The following is a 24227-nucleotide window of genomic DNA, read 5'->3' as shown; positions in this document are numbered from 1 at the left end:
TTACAAAGGTTTCCTCCCCTGCATGGTACTAACATAAACCCCAAAAGTTCTGACTGGACATCAGTTTTACTACGGAAAAAGTACAAAATGAGGTGCAAAACAAAGCCACTTAAAAGGCTATGGGAATTAACTGAATTATACTGTACTGTAATGAGAAGACTTGAAACAAAAACAAATCTCCCAAAGAGTGGGATGGCTGCCAGAATTTCCAAGGGTACAGAGTACAATCATTTATGAAGTCTCAAAGTATTCGAATTACAAAAAAAAAAAAACATCCAAAGCACTGCAGGGTTCTCATGCTTCAGCCAATGCCTGTGTTCAGTACTTCACAGTCAATAATAGACTGGGCAAAAATTGGAGAGTAGCACGGCAGAAACCAATGTTACCCAAGAACACAAATCTCTCTCATTTGCCAAGAAACACTTGGATTATCTACGAGCCTTACAGGAGAATGTTCCATGCATGGAAACAACAAAACGCACAGCTTTTAGGATGAGACACATCCCATTGTATTGGGTGTAACAAAAAAGAATTCCATAGTAAGATCATCATATCAACACTCATACGTGGTGGCTGTAGTGTGATAGTGTGGTGATGCTTTAATGCCTCAGGACCTTGACAACTTGCCATACTCTGTTTCCAAAAATTCATAAGGATAATGTCCAATTATCTTTCCATGTGTCATACAACAAGCCAAAGATCCAAAAACAAAGATGTTGTACCTAATAATAACTTTAAGTAACGGACTACAAGTCTCAGCATTTTGCTGCACTGAATTTATATTGCCCAGCCTAATAACTTTAGGTAACGGACTACAAGTCTCAGCATTTAACTTATAAGCAATGTTAAATAGCATATCACTGCATAGTATACTAGTCTGATGGTTTTTTTTGTTTTTGTTTTTTTGTTAGTTAGCACATAGGCCCTGATATTATCCTAGTGGTATGTGCTGTTTGTTTAACTCATTTATTGCTAGCCATATTAGTGGGAGTGTGCTGGGGTTGTTAGCAATCAGTACTTTCATATGCCAGGTCTCCTATGCAAGGGTAATTAGTAGGCTGGAAGTGCCCAATATCATAATTGTGTAAATCTAAAGTGCACTTACAGTTTAATATTAATACTGGCGTTATACTGGAATTTAACCGAAGTGAAACGGAAGGTAAACGACCCATCTACACTTTCAACAATCTAATCTAGATTTGGACTAAATTACATCAACAAAGGCGATTCCACATTCTCACTGCTACAAGATCCTGCTGACTGCATAACGCTGACTGCATAACCAGGACTTTCATCACTGGACTGTCTGGTTGCTACAAAAACTTTGTGCCTCACCTGTTACTATTTGTGGATCCTCTGTGCATCCTCCCTCACTTCTCTCCACCTCCATCCACATCTCCTTAATCTACCTCCCTGCCCACCACCTACTAGTTCCTCTCCTAACTCAGAAGCCCTCATGATGTCTACTCTATTCACCTCGGTCTCCCAAAGTAAACTCATCTCCACGCTATAGCAACCCTGATCATCTCATTCACATTTCTCCTAGTCTGTAACAAACTGGACTCCACCCATGACCTTTTCATCTCCAATTCCCTGAATCTCTTTGCCATTACTGAAACCTGGATTTTACCCTCTGACACCACTTCTCTTGCAGCTGTCTCCTATAGGGGACTCACCTTCTCCCACACCCCCTGCCTGGGGGTCACCGTTTGGGGTGGTGTTGGGGTCCTTCTATCCCCTGGTTACTCATACCAACTCATACCCTCAGAACCATGCCTTACATTCTCTACATTTGAAGTTCATGCTATACGCCTCTTCCAACCAGTACACCTCCAAGTAGTTAACATTTACCATCCCCCTGGCCCTCCCTCCAAGTTCCTTGACAACTTTGCTTCCTGGCTCACTCAATTTCTCTCCTCAGACCTTCCCTCTATTATCCTAGGTGACTTCAATATTACAATTGATATCCCCCCAGAATCCTCTGCCTCCAAACTCCTCATCATCGCCATCACTTGATTTGACCTCTCCCAATGGACCTCCTCACCCTCCCATGCGAGTGGGCATTTGCTTGATCTGGCTTTCATTCACTGTTGTGATATTTCTGCCTACTCTAATTCCCCCTCTCTGACCATCACCTTCTCTCTTTTAACCTATCCCTCTCTCCTTCCCCTCCACTACCTCAGAAAGCCACCATCACTAAGCGTAACATTGAAGCTATCGACTGCTTTCTTTTCTTCCCTACTTGACTCACTTCTCTCCCCTAGCCTCTTTCTCCTGCCCTGAACAAGCTGCTTCCCTATACAATGCCTCCCTTAATTCTGCTCTTAACTCTGTTGCTCCAGCAGTCATTACTCACCCACGCAAATCCACACCTCAACCCTGGCATTCCAAATGCACCAGATACCTTCAAAAATGTTCACGAACCGCCAAGCAACAGTGGAGAAGATCACACACTCAGGCTGATTTTCTCCATTTAAAATTTCTGCTGTCATCCTACAGTGCTGCCCTTTCCCTCTCTAAACAGTCATATTTCAAGAATCTCATCTTCCCCCAGTCCTCAAATCCCCAGCGTCTCTTTTCCACCTTCAACTCCCTCCTTGCTCTCTGCCATTGACTTTGCTAACTATTCTACATTCCATACGTCAGGACATCATATCTAACCAGTCTCCCAGATCTCCAACTCCTCCTTTCCTGGATCACCCCTCCCCATCCACTTTACAGACTTTGACATCCTTCTCCCCTGTATCTGGAGAGGAAGTAATTGCCCTCATCCAGTCCTCCCCCCCCCCCCTTGAGCCATCCCCTCCCACCTCCTCCACTACCTCTCTCCTTCTGCCTACTTCTATCTTGCCCACCTCCTTAATCTCTCCCTCTCTTCTGGCACCGTCCCTTCTGCATTCAAGCATGCCCCTGCCTCCGCATTCTTAAAAAACCTCCCCTGATCCTAACATTCTCTAGAACTACTGACCCATCTCTCTCCTCCCTTTTGCCTCCAAACTCCTTAAGCGTATTGTTTACAACCGCCTCACATTTATTTTCTCCCATTCCCTCCTTGACCTTTTTCAGTCTGCCTTTCTTTCTCTCCACTCCACTGAAACTGCCCTTGCTGCCAAATCCAAGGGCCACTGCTACCTGCTCATTCTCCTTGACCGCTCTGCTGCTTTTGACACTGTGGACCACCCTCTCCTGCTGCATATCCTTCACTCCCTTGGTCTACGTGACACTGCTCTCTCCTGGCTGTCCTCCTACCTCTCTGACCGTTCTTACTCTGTTTCCTCTCAACACTCTCTCTTCAAGGTTCTCACACTCACTTACAAAGCCCTCACCCATTCCTCTCCCATTTTAGTCTCTGATCTCATCTACCTTCACTCTTCTGTCCGCCCTCTTCATTCACTTAATGCACACCGCCTTTCATGCCAATTGATTACTTCCTCCCTCCTCCAAGATTTTGCCCGTGCTGCTCCCCACCTTTGGAACTCCCTCCCTCTCCCCATCAGACTCTGCACCTCTCTACAATCATTCAAACAAGCTCTTAAGACCCACTACTTCATTAAAGCCTTCCAGCTCTCATCCTAACTTGCTGCTACATCTTCCTTCCACCCCACCTACCACATCTGTGTCACTCCTGTTTGCCTGCCCCTCCCTTTTAGAATGTAAGCTTTCGAGCAGGGCCCTCTACCCTCTGGTGCTTCTCCCTACTGTATTTTCATTTCTCTCTTAATCCCCACTGGGGCAATTAATACTTGGCTGCTTATGTGGGTGTAAAGGTCGCTAATATATAGCTAAGTTTACTATCCATGTCCCTATCCTGTATTGTATTGTAAGTCGCTGGTTACTTATTTATTAGTTTATGTACTTTGTAAGGCGGAACACTTGCGGTGCCATATAAATTAGTATCATCATTATTAATAATAATCATAATAATAGGAAAGACAGATACTGGAATATAGAAGGTGTTTATAGTTGCAGTCACTAAAGGTGGGGAAACCAGTTAAGTGTAATATAGAAATCAGCATGACAGGATAAGATTGTTAATTTTTCTTCATTTATTTAATTAAGAAAATGAAATTATTCAGGTTTACCCAATATTAGATTTGATCTAAATATCTGGGAACACCCAGTGTGAAATATACAATAACACAGGAAGCAAACAAATAAGTATCCCAGTTAGCCAAAAAATGATTGATCCAAAACCAAATTTCCATTGAAAGTAAAAGGTACAGCCAAACTTATAAGAAAGCATTAGATGAAGTAAACATGAACAAAAATTAGCTTCCAAGAGGTAATTTCCAGCATACCAAAAGAAATATGCTAAACATACAATCACTGTCACGTAAAAATACACTAAACCGTGGGTAAATGTTTTCATTCAGCTAAGTGTTTTTTTTTTTTTTATAGTAAAATAAATAATATAAAAAAAAACACTAAGATGGGAAATGCAGTTAGCAGATTCATAGCACTTTGAAGGAATAAAACAATCAGAGGAGGTTATGCCAAGAGGACACTGACTGTGCTTATTTAAAATTACATCTGAAGGTTGAGAGGAAAATTATCAGAGTCCCAAATCTGTCATGTGCCTGCCAAACAGCCTGTAAAGCCTCATGGATTTATTCCAGACAGAATAGTTTGCTGGCCTTCTATACAAGCAGGGTTGCCAACCTAATAGGATTCAAAAAAAAAAAAAAATGTGAGCTACATACAAGCTAGCTCTAAGAGCAATTAAATAAAAATCCATGCTAAGCCTTGTTTAACCCTTTTGGCATTCACTGTTGGTATTAAGATATTCCAACTGCCAGGATCATGGAACATAAAATACAAAAGGTCAGCTCCCAAGAACTGCGTGTCAGCATTCCTCTGCTATAGAATATTGCCCTCAATCAAATCCAGAGATATACGTCATTATTTGAGATAAATCTGTCTCCTGTGTTAAAGGTATGGATACTAAATTATTCACTCAGACAGGGAAACTGTTTGTACAGAACTGCGGAGAAAAAAAAAAAAAAACTCTAAACCTTGTTGGATCATGTAGGACACCGAACAGTTGTCATCACTGTTACTGCTGATCTAGCCAAAGGCCAACCACTCTCCAAAGAGAAATGCTGCAGTACTATTACCCCAACAAGCCCTGAAGTTTGGCACAATATATTTAAATGCCTTTTTAAAAAGTAGTTTGTTTAAAGAAGGATATATGTCTCTCCTTGGCACCAAGGTTTACAATTCATGGCTAAAGCATATCAATGTGGTGGGAGAAAATATGAACGGTGGCAAGTTTTGAGTCACCATTGGCACTTTTTTGGATCACTAAAGCTAAAATGTGTGATGTCATATGAAAGAAATATGAAAAATATAATAGCATACAAACAGCAAATAACTTTAAAATGAAATACTTGAGGGTTTTCCTGTGCACACTAGTCTACTAGAGGAAAGAACAGCGTGAGATGTGCAACAATTACACAAAGTTCAAATATTTTCATGGAAACTCTGAAGGAACTACAATATGCCCTATCACATTGGACTAGCTTGTACTTCAGAGTAAGTGGCTTTCTGTTGTTAAGTAATTGTTTCATTTTCCATAACACAAAGCATCTCAAATAAGTTAGTTACAATATGAGATCAAACATTTTGGGGGGTTTACCTTACAAGAGTCTGATTGTGTAAGTCCCACACTGCAATGTTGCCATCACTACAGCAGGAGAAGCAGACCTTGGAATCAGGGCTTATAGCCAGAGCATAGCAGGCAGGAGCAGATGATGTCAGCTCGGCTTTTATACGTGGGGTAGGAGCTGCCAGGTCCCATATGGATAACGTACTGGCTTCCCCTCCGACAATCAAGGTGCAGCCATCAGGGAGTAATTTGCATGATCGGATGTAGTTATCTCTGTTCTATAAAAGGAGGAGAGCAGAGAAAGAATTGATGCAAAACCGTATATACACAAGCAATTTATTCCTTCTGTAAAAATTCAAAGCTATACAATGTTATCAAGTTCTAATTTTTTAAGAGGTACAACAAAATGAAAAAGTTTAAACATATAGCTACAAAGTTGTATCCACCTCATGACATTATAAACCCCTTGACCCACAACACACCACCACCAATAGAGTTGGCTTGTAATGTAAGAATGGGTGCTATATAAATTGTGCCAGGTTATAAATGTATGTGATCAGACAGTTCTCAGGAGTAAAAAAGGGAGACAAATTGCTTTCTGATTAAACAAAAAAAAGTAGCCAGTTCTGTGTTCAGCATTTCAATATTTGCACATTAATTTGTTCTTCTGTCAAAAATATGCAAGCAACAAAATCGCTTTGTTTCCCTAGTATTTGTAAAAAAGAAATTCATTGATGTGGTAGAGGAAGCAGTCACTATATAGCGGGTCGGTTTCTTAAATACCAATGAATGTACATTGATAAATAATAATGAAGTTTTGTTTTCTAATTATCAGTTTGTTAGAAATTTTATTGGCAAAATAAAGAACCTACAGGTCCGTCAAGCCAGCATTTCTTGTGTATACTTATTTTTAGAGGTGTTTGAGCAATGCATTGTTGAAATTCTAAAAATAAAAAGAAACACAAAAACACACACAAGAGGTGGATGGGTACTTAAAAGTTGACCTGTCATCTAATGAACTAGTACCTAATGAAAAATTGTCAGGCACTGCTGCAATGTCATCACTAGTCCTTAAACTGATTGGCTGGATTTTATTGCAGCTCACAAAATGGATGCTTCCAATTTGGGTAAGTGACGTACTCAGACAAGAAAAATAAAAAAACTTATGAACAAATAAACCAGATGCATTTGCAACTGTTGCAGAAAGCAAAAGTACATTTATGGGCTTCAGTCTTCTTTGGATTTAAATTAAAACTTAAAAAAATATATTGCGCTGTTATTAAAAATCTAAGCGTATTTGCTCAGGCACATTCCATCAAATGAATGACAAAAGCAGTCTTTATGTGTATGACTGTAGAAGCCTGGTAAACAAACATCACAGCAACGCCAAGTCCTAAGATTATTTTTCATAACCGTCATCTAACAATTTTTAACCACCTACTTGGCAAACAAGCAGAGTAAACACAAACACACTGGAGATCGCCAGGACTCTGGCTACACTGAAAGAGAATCATTTTTACTACACAGGAACACTATAAAGCAGTACTCAGGTGCAGCTTCACACAAAGCTAATGACCATAAGCTGCCTGCATACAATACCCATGCTGGTCTGAAAACTGATGAATGGACTAAGCACACAACACTTAAAGAAATACATCAGCAATATCACCCATAAGGCTATGCTACTGAAGATTTAAGGAAACGAACAGAAAAAAAAACACTTATCAAACAAGTATGAAAGGAAAAAAATGTTAAACTCAAGACTCCAGTATCCAGGTTTTTACAACACAAGCTGAGGAATAGTAAGGTATTCCCTTGTACAATCTCCAAGGAAAAATGACCCTAGAACACAAGCTCCTGTTCGCTTACCAGGCAGTCCAGCTGGGAGACAGGACTTTTGTTGCCAGGTTGGCTGATATCCCAGACTTTGACACAACCCTTCCCACCAGTGTACACATGTCTTGTGGGGTTGCTGATGGTAACTGCACACACTACTTCTCCATGATTCAGTGTGTTTATCTGCCGTGCGTGCCGAGGGATTCCTGGGCCAATCAGAGCGTCAGGAGGGAAAGGGACAGGCTGCATCTGGCCGTCTGCAGTAACATGAAAAGAATAAGCTCTGGAAGACACAAAAGAGAAATAAATAGTTATGCATCTAACACCTAAATTGTAGCAGAAGTAGCCCAAGAATTAAATATGCTATTGTTTAAAGAAACGAGAATAATTCTTACTATGCAAAGACACGCAACACTTATTAAGTTTCATTTCCGATTTGGCCCAACACGTGGCGAACAATTAGAAACCTATAAATATAGGAGTAGTTCCTTTCCTGACATACATCACCTCTAACGGCTAAACAATCTAAGTCAGAACATCTGCTCTTCCACTTATTGTAAGTAGTAAGTGGAAACAAGCACTTTACTTACAGCAGGGTATTCAGAGGATGCCCCCTCTATACAGGGTAAGTGTTTATACTAATTGTACTTCAATGAATTATCAATGTTAAAACAGTATGTCAAGCTTGTGCGACTTATGGAATAATTAATTTTACATTTCATTTGTGAGCATCAAAACATGTTACACAACACAAATAGTATCTTTCTATTAAGAGACTTCTACATCTACATTTATTCAGTAATCACAGCAGCACTTTCTCTCTTACAATGGAAGTTCAAGGGCCAATCACATGGGAAGGCTGAAGTCAAGTAGCATAGCTGGACTTAAATGTAAAAACATGTAATACTAGGCTAAACTAAAGATGAAATTTACTTCATTGCCTTACTTGCAAAGCATAGTTGGCTCAATTGGTCAGGCTCCTGAAGCCTCCAACATTCCCCTGCACAGGAAAGTAGCATTGGGGCAATTTGAGGCTTAAAGGACCCAGTGGGTTAGGCAGCCCCAGACTTCCACTTAATGTAGTTAACGTAACAATCCTAGATTTAAAATTTTGAATAGACTTCTTTAGTAAAGTAATTTAAAAGGTCCACCGTTCCCTGGCAGATTTATTACATACAAACAATTATTAGTATACTAGCTGGGAGATTCTGTGTTGCCTGGGTTGAAGACTGGACCCTGAAGTACACCTGCAGCCTTCATATTTTTTATACGGCCTTCGCCGATAACCTGGATAACTATGCAAATTAGGCATATATCTACACTGTTTTGAATGAGGTATATAAGCAGCAGACTGACATACAGAAGAGAAATCAGTACAGCTTTGAAAATCACTGCAGAACAGTGTTGCTGATTTAGCTGCGGGCGGATATGCTATCGCAGCTGCAATATGGTAATGCGGCAGCATTCATTACTGATCCAAACTACATCCAAAGAGGCAGCATCGTATCATCTGCGATCCCTTTGGCTGGCTGTGACCAGCTGAGTGACAGCAGATGAGTAAAAGAGGCAAGGAAATCTCTGTTAGCCGACGGAGATCCTGGCCTCTCCAGTTCCCCTCCAATAGAGACGACACGCCTCCGTTTTGGGAAACTGAGGTGGTCGCCGCCCACTAGCTACGCAATTAGACAATAGACTGCGTGCGAGATCACTGACCAATACTGCACATGCGTGGAAATTTCCAGCTGAAATAGGGATGGTTGTGAGCTACCACAACTTGGTGTTTTGTCTTTCCTAAAATAAAATATAATTTTTTCATAATTTTGTATTTGGCAAAAACAAATGATCATTCAACTAGATCAAACTAATGAACATTACATAACTACATATACTGTATGAATAATAATCAACTTAAGCCTACTCGATGTGATTAAGTGGTACTTACGGCTTTCCGCCAGGGATTCCAGCTAGGTTTGGAGGGAGTCCAGGCACTCTCATATGAGGTGGAGGATCAAACCCAACCTGAAGAAAATGAAAGGAAACTGAACATAATTCCCTTAAGGACCATTACCTCTCAAAATATAGACATGCTTGAAAGAGGTTACATAATCATTACATACAAATGTGTCCACATACATCTATCCTGTTACAAATAACATGTGAGCGGCGCGTGATTCTGTAGTGCCGAGCGTCTTTTTGTGTGGCTTTCCCTTAAAATGAGTCTTATTCTTTATAGCAGCTTCTGCTGATTAAAATGATATGCGTCATGCCTATATTCTATGTGCAACTGTGGCTATATCTGCATGTGAAATGCTACGTTACAGTGTCAACGGCTGTGATACTGTAACGTAGCATTTTGCATACAGATACATCCGCGGTTGTAACAGAATATAGGCATACTGCATATTAGCAGAAGCTGCTTGTGCGTCCTATTCGCATCGCTTTGCACGAAAAGATGCTCGGCACTAGAGTCACACCACGCCCAGGTGCAACTAAAAGTCTGTTTAACGCACAATAAGACTAGGTGTATGTGGACACATTTGTAGTAAGCCATTTCAAACTATAAGTTTCATATAAGATACATAGATCAGCATTACAATCATGAACTATAAAATGTACTCAGTCATTTCTAGCTTTGCTCTTACCATCGGGGATCGTCCATACGCCACAACAGCAGCTGCTGCTGCAGCAGCACTCATCTGTGGAGACATATTATGTAAACTTGCATATGCAGCTCCTGGACTGGTTAGTTCACCATTCATACCAGCATGAGGTACCATTCCAAAGGGAGTAGCATAGGGACCAGGAACTGCTAGCGGTGTCCGCAACCCAGCAGCAGCTATTTATGGGGAAGGAAGAGAAATGGGACAAAAAATACTGTATATTTAAGAAAATTTGAAGAATAGTATTGAGCAGCTTTACTGTAATGGATGAAATAAAACATCAATATAGTAACTTAACAGGGAAATGGACCATGACTCATGGCCTGTATGTGCTGTGAGTCTAGCAATGCCTGAGTGATGGTGTAAAATACTGACTGCACTTCTCTCATCAAGAAAGAAAAGCTGTAACATGGGACAAATTGGTTACTTAAGTAGAATTTATCAGCGATTAATTTTGAATATAAAATGCTCTTAACAACATGATAGAAATCTTCACAGGGCTCATTAGGTGGTCTGCACACTTATGCTAGTTGAGAACATGGTGAAGGATAATGTATATAAACATATCCCCAATTCCATTTTTTTTGTCCATAACCTGCATATCTGGCCTATACAGGGCGATAAAAATTAGATTTTTTTTTTTTTTTTTACGTACTCACCGTAAAATCCTTTCCTTGTCATCCATCTGGGGGACACTGCTAGCTGGCGCTGGGTTAAGTGGGTTGGACCACAGGAGTAGGCACTAGAAGACTAATCTGTTGGATTGGCTCAACCCCCTTACATTACCCCTCCTTCCCTGAAGCCTCAGTTTTCTAGTGCCTGTGGAGATTGGCACTATGTTTCTCTGCTCTTTAAAGTTAGCAGTTTCTTTTTTTGATTTGTATTTTTGTCACCAGCCTCAGCTTCTGTTTACAGAGCTCAGGCAGTCAGACTGGTTCCAGGAAGCGTGGTTGACCGGCCTCCAAGACTTCTACTGCCAGATAGGTGACAGCAACTATTCGTCAAGCATATCTTCTAGTGCCTACTCCTGTGGTATATCAACAGCAGACTGACTTACAGAACAGAAATCAGTATAGCTTTCAAAATTACTTCAGTTTCAGAAATCACTACAGAACAGAGGGGGTGATTCAGCTGCGGACGGATATGCTATCACAGCTGCTAACATGTTAGCAGCTGCGGTAGATGTAATATGGAAATGCCTCCAGCATGCATTACTGATCCAAACAACATCCAAGGAGGTAGCATCTGAAAAACTGCGATCCCCTTGGCCGGCTGAGTGACAGCAGATGAGTAAGAGGCAAGGAAATCTCTGTTAGCTGACTGAGATCTTGGCCTCTCCAGTTCCCCCCCAACGGAGGCGACACGTCTCAGTTTTGGGAAACTGAGGCTGTCATTACCCCCTCAGGCACCAACAGTCTGCTGCCGGACTGCGTGCGTGATCGCTGACCCGTACTTCACATGCGCAGAAACCTCCCGCTGAAATTAGGATGGTTGTGAGCTATGGTTACAGCTGAATCACAACTCAATCAGGAATATCTTCTAGTGCCTACTCCTGTGGTCCAACCCACTTAACCCAGCATCAGCTAGCAGTGTCACCCAGATAGGATAAGGAAAAGCACTACATAACTTCTCTAAATGCTTATTGCATACATAAGAGAAAACTCAAAAACACGAACGTCCACTCTTATTAAAGTGTACACTGGACTTCAATGACATTTCTCTGCATACCAAACAGGTAACAAATGCTTTAGGATAAGCAATTATATTATTGAACCAAATCCTTCCTGGTGCAAAATAAAATGTATGAATCTGGGTTTTATTAACTAGGTCTTAAACAGTGTTATAGGAGGAATTTACTGTGGCAGCGTGCATAACTTCTGTTGCTAGCCACCCTAGATTTCTACAGAATGGTATTTCTCACTGTATTGAAACTACACTCCTCTTCTACTCTGGTTACATGGTCTGATCTTTGTTAACAGTTTATTTGTACGTGCCAAAAAAACATACAAAAAGACAATAAAGGTTGAGAGATTTGGAATTAATCTAATTCTAGGCCAGACTGCAGAATTTAATAGTCCCTTCACAAAAAGAAAATAGATTTCTTCCCGGATTTACATGAAAGGACTTGCCTGTGAAAGTAAATATCACTGCGTTCATTTGCTGTATGCATATAGCAAATATTAACCAACTGGAACTGGGAATTATGGGTTTGAGAACAGCATTACGTTGAGAATAAGTAGATGAATATCTTCTGTCTGCCTTTCTGAAAACTGGAGTATTTGGAATTAAAATAAAGCCAAGTGTAAACAGTGACTGAAAGTGGTGCAGCTGCAGAAATTGAGTGCAAACATCTGTTATTCATTAGGCCCTTTCGATGGGAGGATGACACATTTAAAATTCATTGGGTATAACATACGTAACATATGCCATGTAAACAGAGCAGTGAAGAAAAGGAGAATTCTTACCAGCTTGGTTAATCAGAGGGTCCATGGAGGGAGGCTTGCCAAGTCCTGTGCGCAGACTTGACGTAGCACTTGTGCCGGGAGTCGGTACATCACTACGAGGAGTTGGCGTGCTTGATTTCAGAACAGGCGTGCTGGCTTTTTCATGCTAGTATCATTAAACAAATTAAATGAGTATTATTTTTAATCCAGGCCATATTACACAATTTATCACAACAGCAGCTGGGATACTGGGCATCTACTACCAACTGCTTCAGCCAATTTTCATAAATCCACACAATGTTGACAGCATTAACTTGTGAGAAAGAAATGTTGACCTTTAATTCTTCTGCCAAAATGAAAACTCAGATCTGTAGAAAGACTTACACATTTTTTCTAGCTACAGCAGCATAGAAAAAATGGTTTCAAACTAATTTCTAAGACCACAGATAATTTCCTCAGTGTGATCTTTTCACAGAGCTCGACAAATTAAGATCTAACTGGCAAAAAAAAAAAAAAAAGAAGAAAACTCTCTCCCCGCATCCAATACACTAACAATTGGCTGACTAAATTCGGTGGAAAATGAAGGTCTCATGAATTTGCCATCGCTTAATTCGAGGATCGGAGCCAAACTGTTCGGTGTGGGTCGTTTTTCCAGTGAAATGCATTCAGGTCACAAGCAGATCTCACATGCATACAAATTACATAAACAAACAAAACACTGAGTCGGCTCATTACCACTCTGAAAGCAAAATGTAACGTAGAAATTTTACGAGTAGAAAAATACAATAAAAAAAGTATCCTAACAAAATAATATTTTGTACCATACAAATTCCATGGAAATGTATTTGGTAACATTGAAGTATCTGCCTATACAACCCACTATGACCACTTTGAGCCAGTTGATGCAAACTCGATCATTTTATGCTAAATTTAAAGCAAGACTTAAAAGCAGTTTGAATCAAATATTTAAAAAGCAAAAACACTTTGATATGGTGTGTGCCATTTTGCTTTAAAAAATAAAATAAATAAAATTAAAAAGATATGGTCATCTTCCTCCTATTAACTTCTACTAGAAAATTAGACTTGGAAACACAAGCAGAATGAAAAAAAAATATAGTACTTACGGAATGTTATATAATATTCACCACTTTCAGAGTATGTAAAATTTTCATAATTATAAAAATCATCAGATTCTATTTTCTTACCAAACTCATTTCTTTAGATTTCAATGATGTTGAACTCCCTGAAGACGCTGTAGAAGCTGGACTGCTAGAAGCATCCTTCTTCATTAACCGGCTTTTATCAATACCGTTTTCACGTGGTGAGTGAGCTGGACTGGCTCTTGGTGATGATGGATCCTTCAGATATACACACAGATTATAGCCTTGATTATGTTATAACACATGAAGTTCAGGAATTTTAAACAGTTATGCGACATTAGTGATAATAAAATGATAATATGGTCAGTTGAAACTTTAAAGAAGCCTTAAAAAAAAAAGAAAAGAAAAGTGTCCTGAAACATATACATCGTTCCTAGTGCGTGCCAGAAAAAGGGTCTATGGATCTATACTCTTATGAAGGAAAAAAAAAAAACAACAAAGATTGGGGTGAAAAAAAAAAAAAGTCTCACCTCATTGGAAACATCTACAACCAAGTTGTCATCGCTTTTGTCCCCATCACTATCCTGTAATGACAATCAACATAATTAATAAGATCCAGTAGTTCGATACGTATGAATATAACAACTTACAGTGTAATCAAATATAAAAGTACCAAGGAAGATATTTTGCATGAATTGAAAAAATAAAGAAAGTTGGCAAGTTTTTGTGTGATAAGGACAGGGGGTGCTAGCAGCTGCTCAAAAAGGAATAAGATGGGGACAAATGTTTACAACTTAATCTTTTTTTTTTTTTTTCTTATGCTTCAATTACATTATTTAACCACATAACTGCGAATATTATAACTGACCCATAGTTTCATCTGAAGAAAAAAAAAAATGTATATTGCAGAAGAGAAAAATTTGACACCACAAACTTTGTAGACCCCAGGAATCAGATAAGACAATGGTGAATCCTGAAGATATTTTAAAGGTTCTAGAAATCTGACCCCTGCTGTTACTGTATTTATTGTCGTTTGCATAATACTTTTTGAAACTACTGGAAATGCTTTTCAAACCGGAAAACCAAGACTGTTAACTGTCTGGCTTTTTGAAAGACAAACAGGAAATAACCAAGCTTTGAGAGACAGGGTTATCAAAGGGCTAGAACACAGCTCTTATGTGTACTGCCAAATATTTCTGGACAAGTTTGTTGAACTGCATATAAAGTAAAAAATAAACAAATATAAATATAAATTTGAGATAGATATATATATATATATATATATATACATACACACACACTAAACTTTATTATATACACACACACATATACTAAACATTATATATGTACATACATATATACATACACATACTAAACTTTAATTACAACTTACAACATCATTTTCAGAAGCAGCTCATCACAACTGTAGTGGTAGACAAATTATATTAGCTAGATAGATTTGTGATTAGCCGGAGGATGCCTTAAAAATGGGCATGAATCAGGATTATTTGTCCTCCTCCAATTACCGATGTGTAACACCGCTCTCAAAGGAAATGGTTGTGCATGCAACGATAGAGCGCCCTGTAATGAGACCTCTGCAATGAAGACAGACATGGGCATCTACGCAATGCCCAATAACAGCACTGATTGCCCTGCATTCTGGGGTGTCAAATATAAAACTTCCTCAGACAGGAACTGATAAAATGATCAGTTCCACAGCGATCAGGCAGACTCAGCCTTGCTCATGTTGGCACTCAGAGGGGTGTAAATAGGATAGCAGATCACGTAGGAAGGATTAATAATAAGAAATTAAGCGTTTAATGATTGATGACAAGGGATTGAGGGGAATAATAATGATGATGCACAACTAGATGATGCAAGCAAAATTACAAAATTGATCATTGTGATATATTGATAGAGTACAAGAGGAAAATAGGATGGACAAAGGTGATTAATACCGCTTTTATACCAAAATTCCGGGTCTGACCCGGACGTTGGAACAGGGTTCCAAACCAGATCAGACCCGGATTTTAGCCGGCACCAACCCAGGATATTCCTGAGTCAGGTCTGCAGTGACCTGGCTCTTCCAGGGTGGAAGTGGACGCTTGGAGATTACGCAATCTCCAAGCGCCACTGAAGCCGGCCAATCGGCCGGCATGCGGCGCGGTCCAGGTCGTCGTGACCCGGATCGTACCGTTTACACTGCAAGGTTTCACGGGTCATTCCAGTGGAATCCAACCCTGTCCCCTTTTACACCAAGGAGCTACCCGGTTTAACCCTGCAATAGCCTGGGTTTTAGCTCTGGTGTAAAATGAGTATAAGTAATAATTATTCTGAATCGTGGGGATGAGTTTGAGTGACGAGGAGTGAAAAGAAAATACTTGGGGGGGGGGGGGGGGTAGATGGAGAGTTGACCTGGAAACAAAGGAAGGGGTTGAGGGGTTGCAATGTCGGTAAGAGTCTTGAGCAGTGTGCAATGAGGATGAGGGCAATATGTATGGTCAGCTATAAACAGACAAGTAAAGTGTTTAAATGTGCCCATTTCCTGAAGCTTAATGCTGGCTCCTAGTCCCTTAAAAACAAAAAACACACACCACATTGATCTTACATAGTGACTTGAATCTTTATCATCCACTTTCCTCTTTTTGAGATCATTACAATATTCTGGTCCATTCCTTCGTTTATCTGTTGCTCGCAGACTGTCAGAAACCAACAGTGAATTACTCTGTGAAAAACACAAAAAAAACCACTCATTAAAAAAAAAATATATATCTATCTATCTATCTATCTATCTATCTATCTATCTATATATATATCTAGCTCTGTCAAATAGGTCCTCTGCACTCCACCAGGAGCTTAAAGGAGTGAGTGGTGACATGTTAACATGTAATACACCTATAAATTCTTTTTTGTATTCCAGGATTTTTCAACTTTTTTTTTTTTAATTTATAATTACCCATAAATTGTTTTTATACAAAGTACTCCTTTACCAATAAATAAGTACCACTAATCTGAGCAGATATATACCAATAAGTTCCTCAGATATTTAAAATACTCATATGCTTTATGGGTTGCGGTGTTATTTGAGTTATCCAAACATAGCCTTTGGTGTACACATGCTCGAATATTCACATTTCAATCAGTTTTAAAATTCTATAAATACCACTTCAAAAATAAATCAGCAATTCCAAGAAGAGTAGATAAAAATTATGGTCAGACAATATAATGATCCTAAAAATTATGTCTGTCTTTCTGATTAAATATGTTGCCAGGTTTATCTCTATAGAAATGGTTTGGTACTTGGGGGTTGGAGAAAAGCTTTGAAAATGGTGCAGGGGAGATTTGAAATGAAGAACACTCATGGTCAAGGAGGTTTGGATGAAAACATGTTCTGCTTACTCAGCACTACCTAGGCACAAAATTTTACACTCTAGTTATAGTTTATATATAACTAGCAATATCTATATTCAAACTGCAAACAATTTTGGAGTTTGACACCGAGCTGTCTCATGCCTAGCGATGAGAGAAAGTGTATTCTATACATGTTGCCTATTGATAAATAAAACAGGAAGCAACAATAGAAGAGTTGTTAATCTGCATTTGATCCTTTAGGCCAGGGATGGGGAACCTCAGGCCCGGGGGCCGTATAAGGCCCCTGGAATCATTAGGTCTGGCACTCTGAGCGTTTTTCTGCTAGCCTCATCTGGCTAGCAGGGTGCGTAGAATGGCACCCTGCAGCCAGAATCTATGCAGCAGTGCCACCTGGAGCGTTCTTAGGACGCTTCAGACGGTCACACTGCTGCCCTTATAGCTCCCCGGAGCATCATCAGAATGCTCTGGGCATTGCTGTAATCACTGGCGATTGTGGCCCTGCCCCTGTGTGACATCATACGGAGGAGCATGGCCTCACCGGGCCAGCAAATTATGTTATATATATCAAAATGGTCCTCAGCAGAAAAAAAAAAAGTTCCCCACCCCTGCTTTAGGCCTAACACTCAATGGCATTAAATGACATGCGTTTATAGGAGTTTTTTTTTTTTTTTTTTATTAAAAGTGAAAACGCCTGCCATTTAATGTGTTAGGCCTAAACGATCAAAAGCAAATAAGTATATTTATGTGGCTTCCTTTTTTTGTGTTATAGACAGTTTCAGGTTCAAGGCATAATGTGCATATTAACAGAATTGTAGCTTAAAATTTCATATCTGCTCCTATTGTGCAAAAGGAGAGACCATCAAGGTCATCAACCTTGTTAGTATAAAAAGGTGCTGTCACAGTCTTTATAGATCATGGTAACATTAAGCTAGTACAGATGTGTCGTGTCCTTATACATCTTTGCTGCACTCACAGTAAAAAGCCCCTCCCAGAGCGCAAGGTCCTGTGTAACTCTGGGTCTTTTATTGGCAAAAATGCATCTTAGTCGCAATGCGATGCAACTAGGACGCACCAACAGACTGTGCCGATTCATTTGATATGTGACACTTGTATATCTGTGTGCAACTGAGTCTCTAAATCTGTATACGAAGTGCTATAATGTAGTGGTTGCAGCCTTTTTCGTTCAATGTTCCACCATTGTGCTTCATATACAGCCTCAGGTGCACACAGATATACAAGAGTCGCATGTCAAATTAATCAGCACAGTCTGCTGGTGCTTCATAGTCGCATCACATTGCGACTTAGATGCATTTGTGGCAAAAAAGATGCCTGATGCTAGCAGAGTAGCACAGGACTTGGCGCCTTACTAATGCCAGGCAAGTCGCACTGTGTGGCGTATTGAGGTTAGATGTATGAGGACACAGCTGTAAGTGTGGTTTGGGGAAGCAAAATAAAACCCATCAGAAATCTGACTGATGTGGGTAATTTTCTTGACTCACAGCCTTGCCTGAGCTAGAGTATGTCCACCTCCTCTGAGTACAGGTTAATGACATCACCTCCTCTCCTTACAGCAGGTGTGTGTTTAAGACCAATCCCTCTATACAATTTGGTGATCTAGCAGTTTCACCCGGAAACATTTTTAAACACACACATACATACATATACATTATATATATATATATATATAATGTCTTTTTTCCCCCCTCATGACAAGGCAGGGTTCTCCTTCCATAATTACAGCCATCTCCAGCAGTTACAGAGGAACTTAAATCACTAGTTCTCCTGAAAACAGCAATAGCAAACAGTAATACCTTCTGATACTGTTAGGTCCATATTATACCTCTTTTCCACCAAAAACCCAGGTCTGACCTGGGTTTTTGGACATGGTTCCAACCCTGGTCAGACCCAGGTCAGAGCCATTTACACTGCACCTTTGATCTGGGTTACTCCCAGGTCAGCCCTGTTCACACTGAACTCAGGTCTGCCCTGCTAAACCTGTGAGGTCATAAAAAGTGGGAGGTGACTGCTCCACAACCACCAAACTGCTCATTTTAGCCATGACCCAGATCAGATAACCCGGGTTGCACTGTTTACACTGCACCATTACCTGGGTCCATCCTGGGTCCAACCCTGGTAGCTACCTGGGTAGGATTGCTGGGTCACTTGACCCAGGTTATTTTTCAGGGACCCTTTTACACTGAGCTGCGACCGGGTAGACCCAGCAAAAACCCAGGTTTTTGCTCTGGTGTAAAAGGGGTATTACATATATAGATAGCTGGTAAGAGTTTCCTTTTTCTCCTGATAGGCTACATTCACACACACCCATGAGCATTTTAGCTAAGCTTATAAGAAATGGGACAAATAGGGGCCAAAGCCAAGACTAGGAAGAATATTGTTGGAAGCCAACATGTTAATGTTTGGAGACTCAAGTGTCCATTTGTTTTTGGACCACATAAAGAAGAAATAAACACTTTTGTATATGTAGATTTTGTATTTTATTTATATATATTATAGTATTTGAAAACAAATGTTAATCTATTGCTTCTAAATATTCTGATCTGTAAACTTTGGGTAGACTCTATACAGATGTGTCCTCATACGTCTAGCCTCAATACAGCACGCCTTGCCTGTCGTTAGTGAGCCGCCAGGTCCTGTGCAACTCTGCCAGCATCGAGCGTCTTTTTTTGCCAAAAATGCATCCAAGACACAATGCAATGCGACTAGGACGCACCAGCAAGCTGTGCTGATTAGTTTTATATGCAACACTTGTATATATCTGTGTGCTCCCGAGTCTGTATATGAAGCACAACGGAATATGGAATGAAAAAAAGCTGCGTCCACTACATTATAGCACTTTGTATGCAGATTCAGAAACGTAGTCGCATACAGATATACAAGTGTTGCATATCAAATTAATCAACACCTAATGCAGATGCATCCTAGACCCCTTTTCAGAAAAAAGGAATTAAAAAAAAAAAAACACAAGACACCTGGCGCTAGCAGTCTCGCGGGACTTAGCGCGCCGAGGTTTTTTTTTGCCACGAGTGCAACGAAAGGACACCGGCAGCACTCCCCTAGTATTAGCTGAACCTAAAACAGCCAATTTGTTTGTGCTATTAAATCCATGTGTCTAATAGTTTTACTGCCAAGAGAAATTAAATGTGGTTTCCCCTCTAAGGTTACTGGGGCCAACAAAAAGCAAGGCGTTCCTAGCCATTGTATTAACAAAGGTGCCACTGCATGTACTACACTATCTTTGGACTGAACAGCATATGCTGGCAAATTGGTGGGGTAAGAAACCAAATAACTCAGAACCTACCCCTTGATTGCATACTGTGTCTGTGATTGAGAGCATGGAACCAATGTTTGCAACATGCAAAAGAGCAAACATTTAAAGATAGCAGCAATACACTTAGCAAGTTGAATAAATTGAGCGGAGAAGGGTCCAGACAATGTTCTTACTACTTACAATGCAGTACTAGTCAACCTTGATGTGGCAAACTATTCAACTGGTTAACATTGCAGCAGGAATGAGACTCTTATGCTGCACCACTGATTGCATCTTATCTTCTCTCAATTCAAGGAGAGAGAAGCAATCTTTGCATCTATTCTTTGTAATCAGAACAAACTTTGAAGCCCTCACTCCCACTTTTGTAAACTTTTGCAGTTTGTCACTGGTTATATTGCTGTTGAAGGAGATGTTTTCTATCAACGCTGACATTTGCAACATAGATAAAAGATACCTGATCCCATTAATTTACATTTCAAAAAATAAAAATGATATGCAGAATAAACGAAAGACAAACATGATGCATCTTTAAACACTATTTAATATTACACAAAGTGAGATAGAAAACCACACTTGAATATACTTAGAATATATTCTAAAGGTTGCTTAAGAAAGCAACAGAAGGATATATATACCTTTCTGCACAAGCAGTTTATTAATAAAACACATATGCAGCAAGACTAAAATGTGAGTCAAACACACCTGGAAGCAGCAGCACTGAGTGGTTTGACCAGCTAGGATATCAGGGTATTGATCCTAAAATTACTTCCAGTGTAATAAAAAAAAACCTAGTGCATCTCTATACTATTAAATTACAATGATAGTGTGCAGAGGGAGAGGTAGTTGAAAATGATATATGATACCTAAATGGTGTTGGGCAGATGTTGTTGCAGTCCCCTGCACTTCAATAAAAGGCTGGTATTACTTGGAACAAAACTTTCCTAGAACTGGATAAAGAACGTTTTCCAGGATGCCCAAAGATTTCCTTTTTGTTAAAAGGTTATGGTATTTCAGTTACCGCACCTTTATATAAATTTTGTCAGTCTCTGTTCTAAGACCCTGTTGCCTTAAATACTGGGGGTTTTTTTTAACTTAGAGAATAAAAAAAAATAAAAAAAAAAATAAAAAAAGCATAGAAAGTGAATAGATTAAATCTCGAAACAAAACTGCCTTGTCATTTTAATTATAGGGATGCATGGTCGCACAATGGTTAGCATTGTTGTCTCACAGCACTGGGATCGTAGGTTTGATTGTGACAAGGGTGATACTGTGTGGAGTTTAAATGTTCTCCCCACACTCCATAAACATACAGACCTGGTTACCTGATTGACTGTGTGCCTGCGTGTTTTTTGCAAGTTAGCACATGTTGCATGTTAGCACATGTTTGCGTGTTTAAGAGAATAATGAGATGGGGGGGGGGGGGGATGGAAAAATTTAGTAGTTTTGACCAACTTGTACCTTCAAAACAGGATTAAAAGAATAAGGAAATTGGGTTTTGAGACCATTTTCACACAGCATACAATCACCTATTCAAACATGGTTAAGGATTTAAGAAATTACGGCTAAATGGACATATTGTTAGGTTAGCATGAAGTAAGTTACTTACTGTTCCTGGCTCTCTTTCTGCTCACGAAGAAATCCAGAAATGCAGACATGTCCGTTCAGACACATAAGCAAGAACAAAGGAAAAAAATAAAATAAAAAAGGGAGTACAAATTAGAAGACAAGTCTCAAAAGGTTTAAAATGTATTTTATTTTTCATTCATAATAAAAAATTGCACATTTTTAATACAAATAATTATCAAGTTACAGCAACATTTAAAAACAAAACAAAAAGATACAATTTGCATAAAGCCCCATCCAAAATAAGTTAAAGAAGTGCAAATGTGCTCATTTGTTTCATTGCATACAAATAGCGTGGTAGTTTTGCTGCAACCTAGTTTGAGCATAATTCTTTGCATTACCTTTAACAACGAGTTAACATAATTTCACAGCCAGCATTAAGTAGATCTGTCCTTTTGGGACTACTGGCTACAGATGACCCTGCAGGTAGACTTTTTCCTTTTATTACTGGACTTTGATATATATTAATCTAGTAATAATAGATGGTTTAAATAGAAATTAAGTTTTAGTGCATTTTCAGCCAGTACATTATGGGACACATTTAATTTTTTTTCACTGCTGAATTTGTAAAACTATAACACTATAGTATAGATATATAGTATAGATTTGAGTTTACAGCAAATACTTGTCAAAATTTGCACGCACAGTGCTTCAGATTTTATTGTGAAAGACAGATTTTTCTATACAATAAAATATTAAAAAGTATGTACTATGGAACCAATTCACTCAATTTAAAGGTGGTTTTTAGAAGGCTGTGTTACTGTTCTTTTCACTGGCAAGAAGCATGCAACATTTTAGTATTGTATCATCCATAGCATTACCATGTACAACCCCAGGAGAGTAAAGTGATGCCATAATCAGTAAACTACCTTTACACATTGGAGACATACGTATTCAATTTGGGAGTTTTGTGACAAAGTACTTAAATGTGCCCCAAAACAGGCCACTGCATTTTAGGATATGCCTGGGAGCACAGGATACTTAAGTGTTCATGACAGCTTAGCATACACCACAAAAAGTTGGGATATTTTTTGGGGAAAAAAAAAAAAATTCTGACATCCTAGATCGGCTTGCCATGCCTCTCACCTCTGTGGTGGTCTGTGTCATGATGTTTCTTGTCATCTTTTAAGGTGAGGTGAGACTGCCCACCAAGAGCATTTGAAAGGGCAAGAAGACCTGCGCTGCTTCCCAGGGGTGGAATACCAGATGGCTGGAGCCCTGATGGATGTGGAGTTAGAGGCACTGGTGGTCCATGACTGTGGGACAAATGTTGAGCTTGTAACTGCTGCTGCTGTAGTAGTTGTAGTAGAAGTGTGGTAGAGATGGTAATCCAAGTGTAAAAAAACAAAAAAACACATTTGAATTAGATAAAGGGGAAGAAAAAAAAAAAATGTACACATGCATCAAATGAGATAATTTGTCATAAATATTCTATTTTGTAATGGCCCCCATACACCAGTCACCAGTCACTGATCGTCGCAATCCTGCGATCATCCAGAGATGCCGGGTTGAAGTATCGGTGAAATCCAACATGTTGGATTTCAAAGATTTACCAAACACGAACTATGATGGACTGCGGAAGATCAATGGCTGCCGGCCTGCGTTTTGGACCCGTGGTTTGCAGCTTCCGATCCGAATGCAGAATAGCATAATAAGTCTATAGATGTATGGGCCCCTTTACAGAGCTAACAGTGTGGAGTAAACCAAAGTAACCAGAGAACATTTGAATGGCTGTGGATTGGTTTCAGCGCCTTATTGGCAATCACCCACATACCAGTTTAATGTAACCAATAAGACTATGTGCAAATTGAATAAGCGTGTATGTAAATACAGAGCTCAAAACATCAGGGGGGGGAAAAAAAAAAAAAAAAGTCTGGGGCCCTGCAGATAAGGCTGTACTCCGCTCTGCTTTGACCTATTAAACAGTCAGTCTTCAGAAAACTACTGAATGATAAATAACTCCATATACTTTGCTAAACTATCATATTTCAATTACCATTATGGAAATCTAACCATTACGCATCACTGCAACACAGCACTTCCGTATTGCACTATACGTCAACATATGCTATTACCCTGAAAATACTCAATTTATTCACCAAAACATTGTACTGCTTTATACACAATGTAACGAACAGCACTTACTAATCAAACAAAAGTTCTGTCAAGGGAAAAAAAAAAAAAAAAAAACTAACATTTATATGCTTAACTTGGTGTTCCAAGATTAAGGCAAACCAAAAGTTTATACAAGCAAACATTCACCTATGGCTGCAAATAAATACAACCTTAGCACGAATA

The 24227-nt window shown here is 39.5% G+C and overlaps 1 protein-coding gene across 2 annotated transcripts in view; it reads right to left on the bottom strand.

Moving 5' to 3' along the window:
- Window positions 1-24227, bottom strand: part of TLE1 (TLE family member 1, transcriptional corepressor) — a 56464-nt gene that overhangs the window by 7191 nt on the left and 25046 nt on the right. For both annotated transcript variants that reach the window (XM_088470114.1, XM_088470115.1), the window contains exons 7-16: window positions 23016-23220; window positions 21913-21929; window positions 16254-16370; window positions 14176-14229; window positions 13751-13903; window positions 12567-12711; window positions 10084-10277; window positions 9384-9460; window positions 7475-7724; window positions 5636-5883 (exon numbers count right to left, since the gene is read on the bottom strand). In XM_088470114.1, coding sequence (XP_088326240.1) covers window positions 5636-5883; window positions 7475-7724; window positions 9384-9460; window positions 10084-10277; window positions 12567-12711; window positions 13751-13903; window positions 14176-14229; window positions 16254-16370; window positions 21913-21929; window positions 23016-23220 — 1460 coding nt within the window. The remainder of the gene's footprint in view (window positions 1-5635; window positions 5884-7474; window positions 7725-9383; window positions 9461-10083; window positions 10278-12566; window positions 12712-13750; window positions 13904-14175; window positions 14230-16253; window positions 16371-21912; window positions 21930-23015; window positions 23221-24227) is intronic.

The sequence above is a fragment of the Taudactylus pleione genome, unplaced genomic scaffold, assembly GCF_031769625.1.
Source record: "Taudactylus pleione unplaced genomic scaffold, aTauple2 ptg000095l, whole genome shotgun sequence".
Lineage (NCBI taxonomy): Eukaryota > Metazoa > Chordata > Amphibia > Anura > Myobatrachidae > Taudactylus > Taudactylus pleione.
This window is presented reverse-complemented; position numbering and strand designations above follow the sequence as displayed.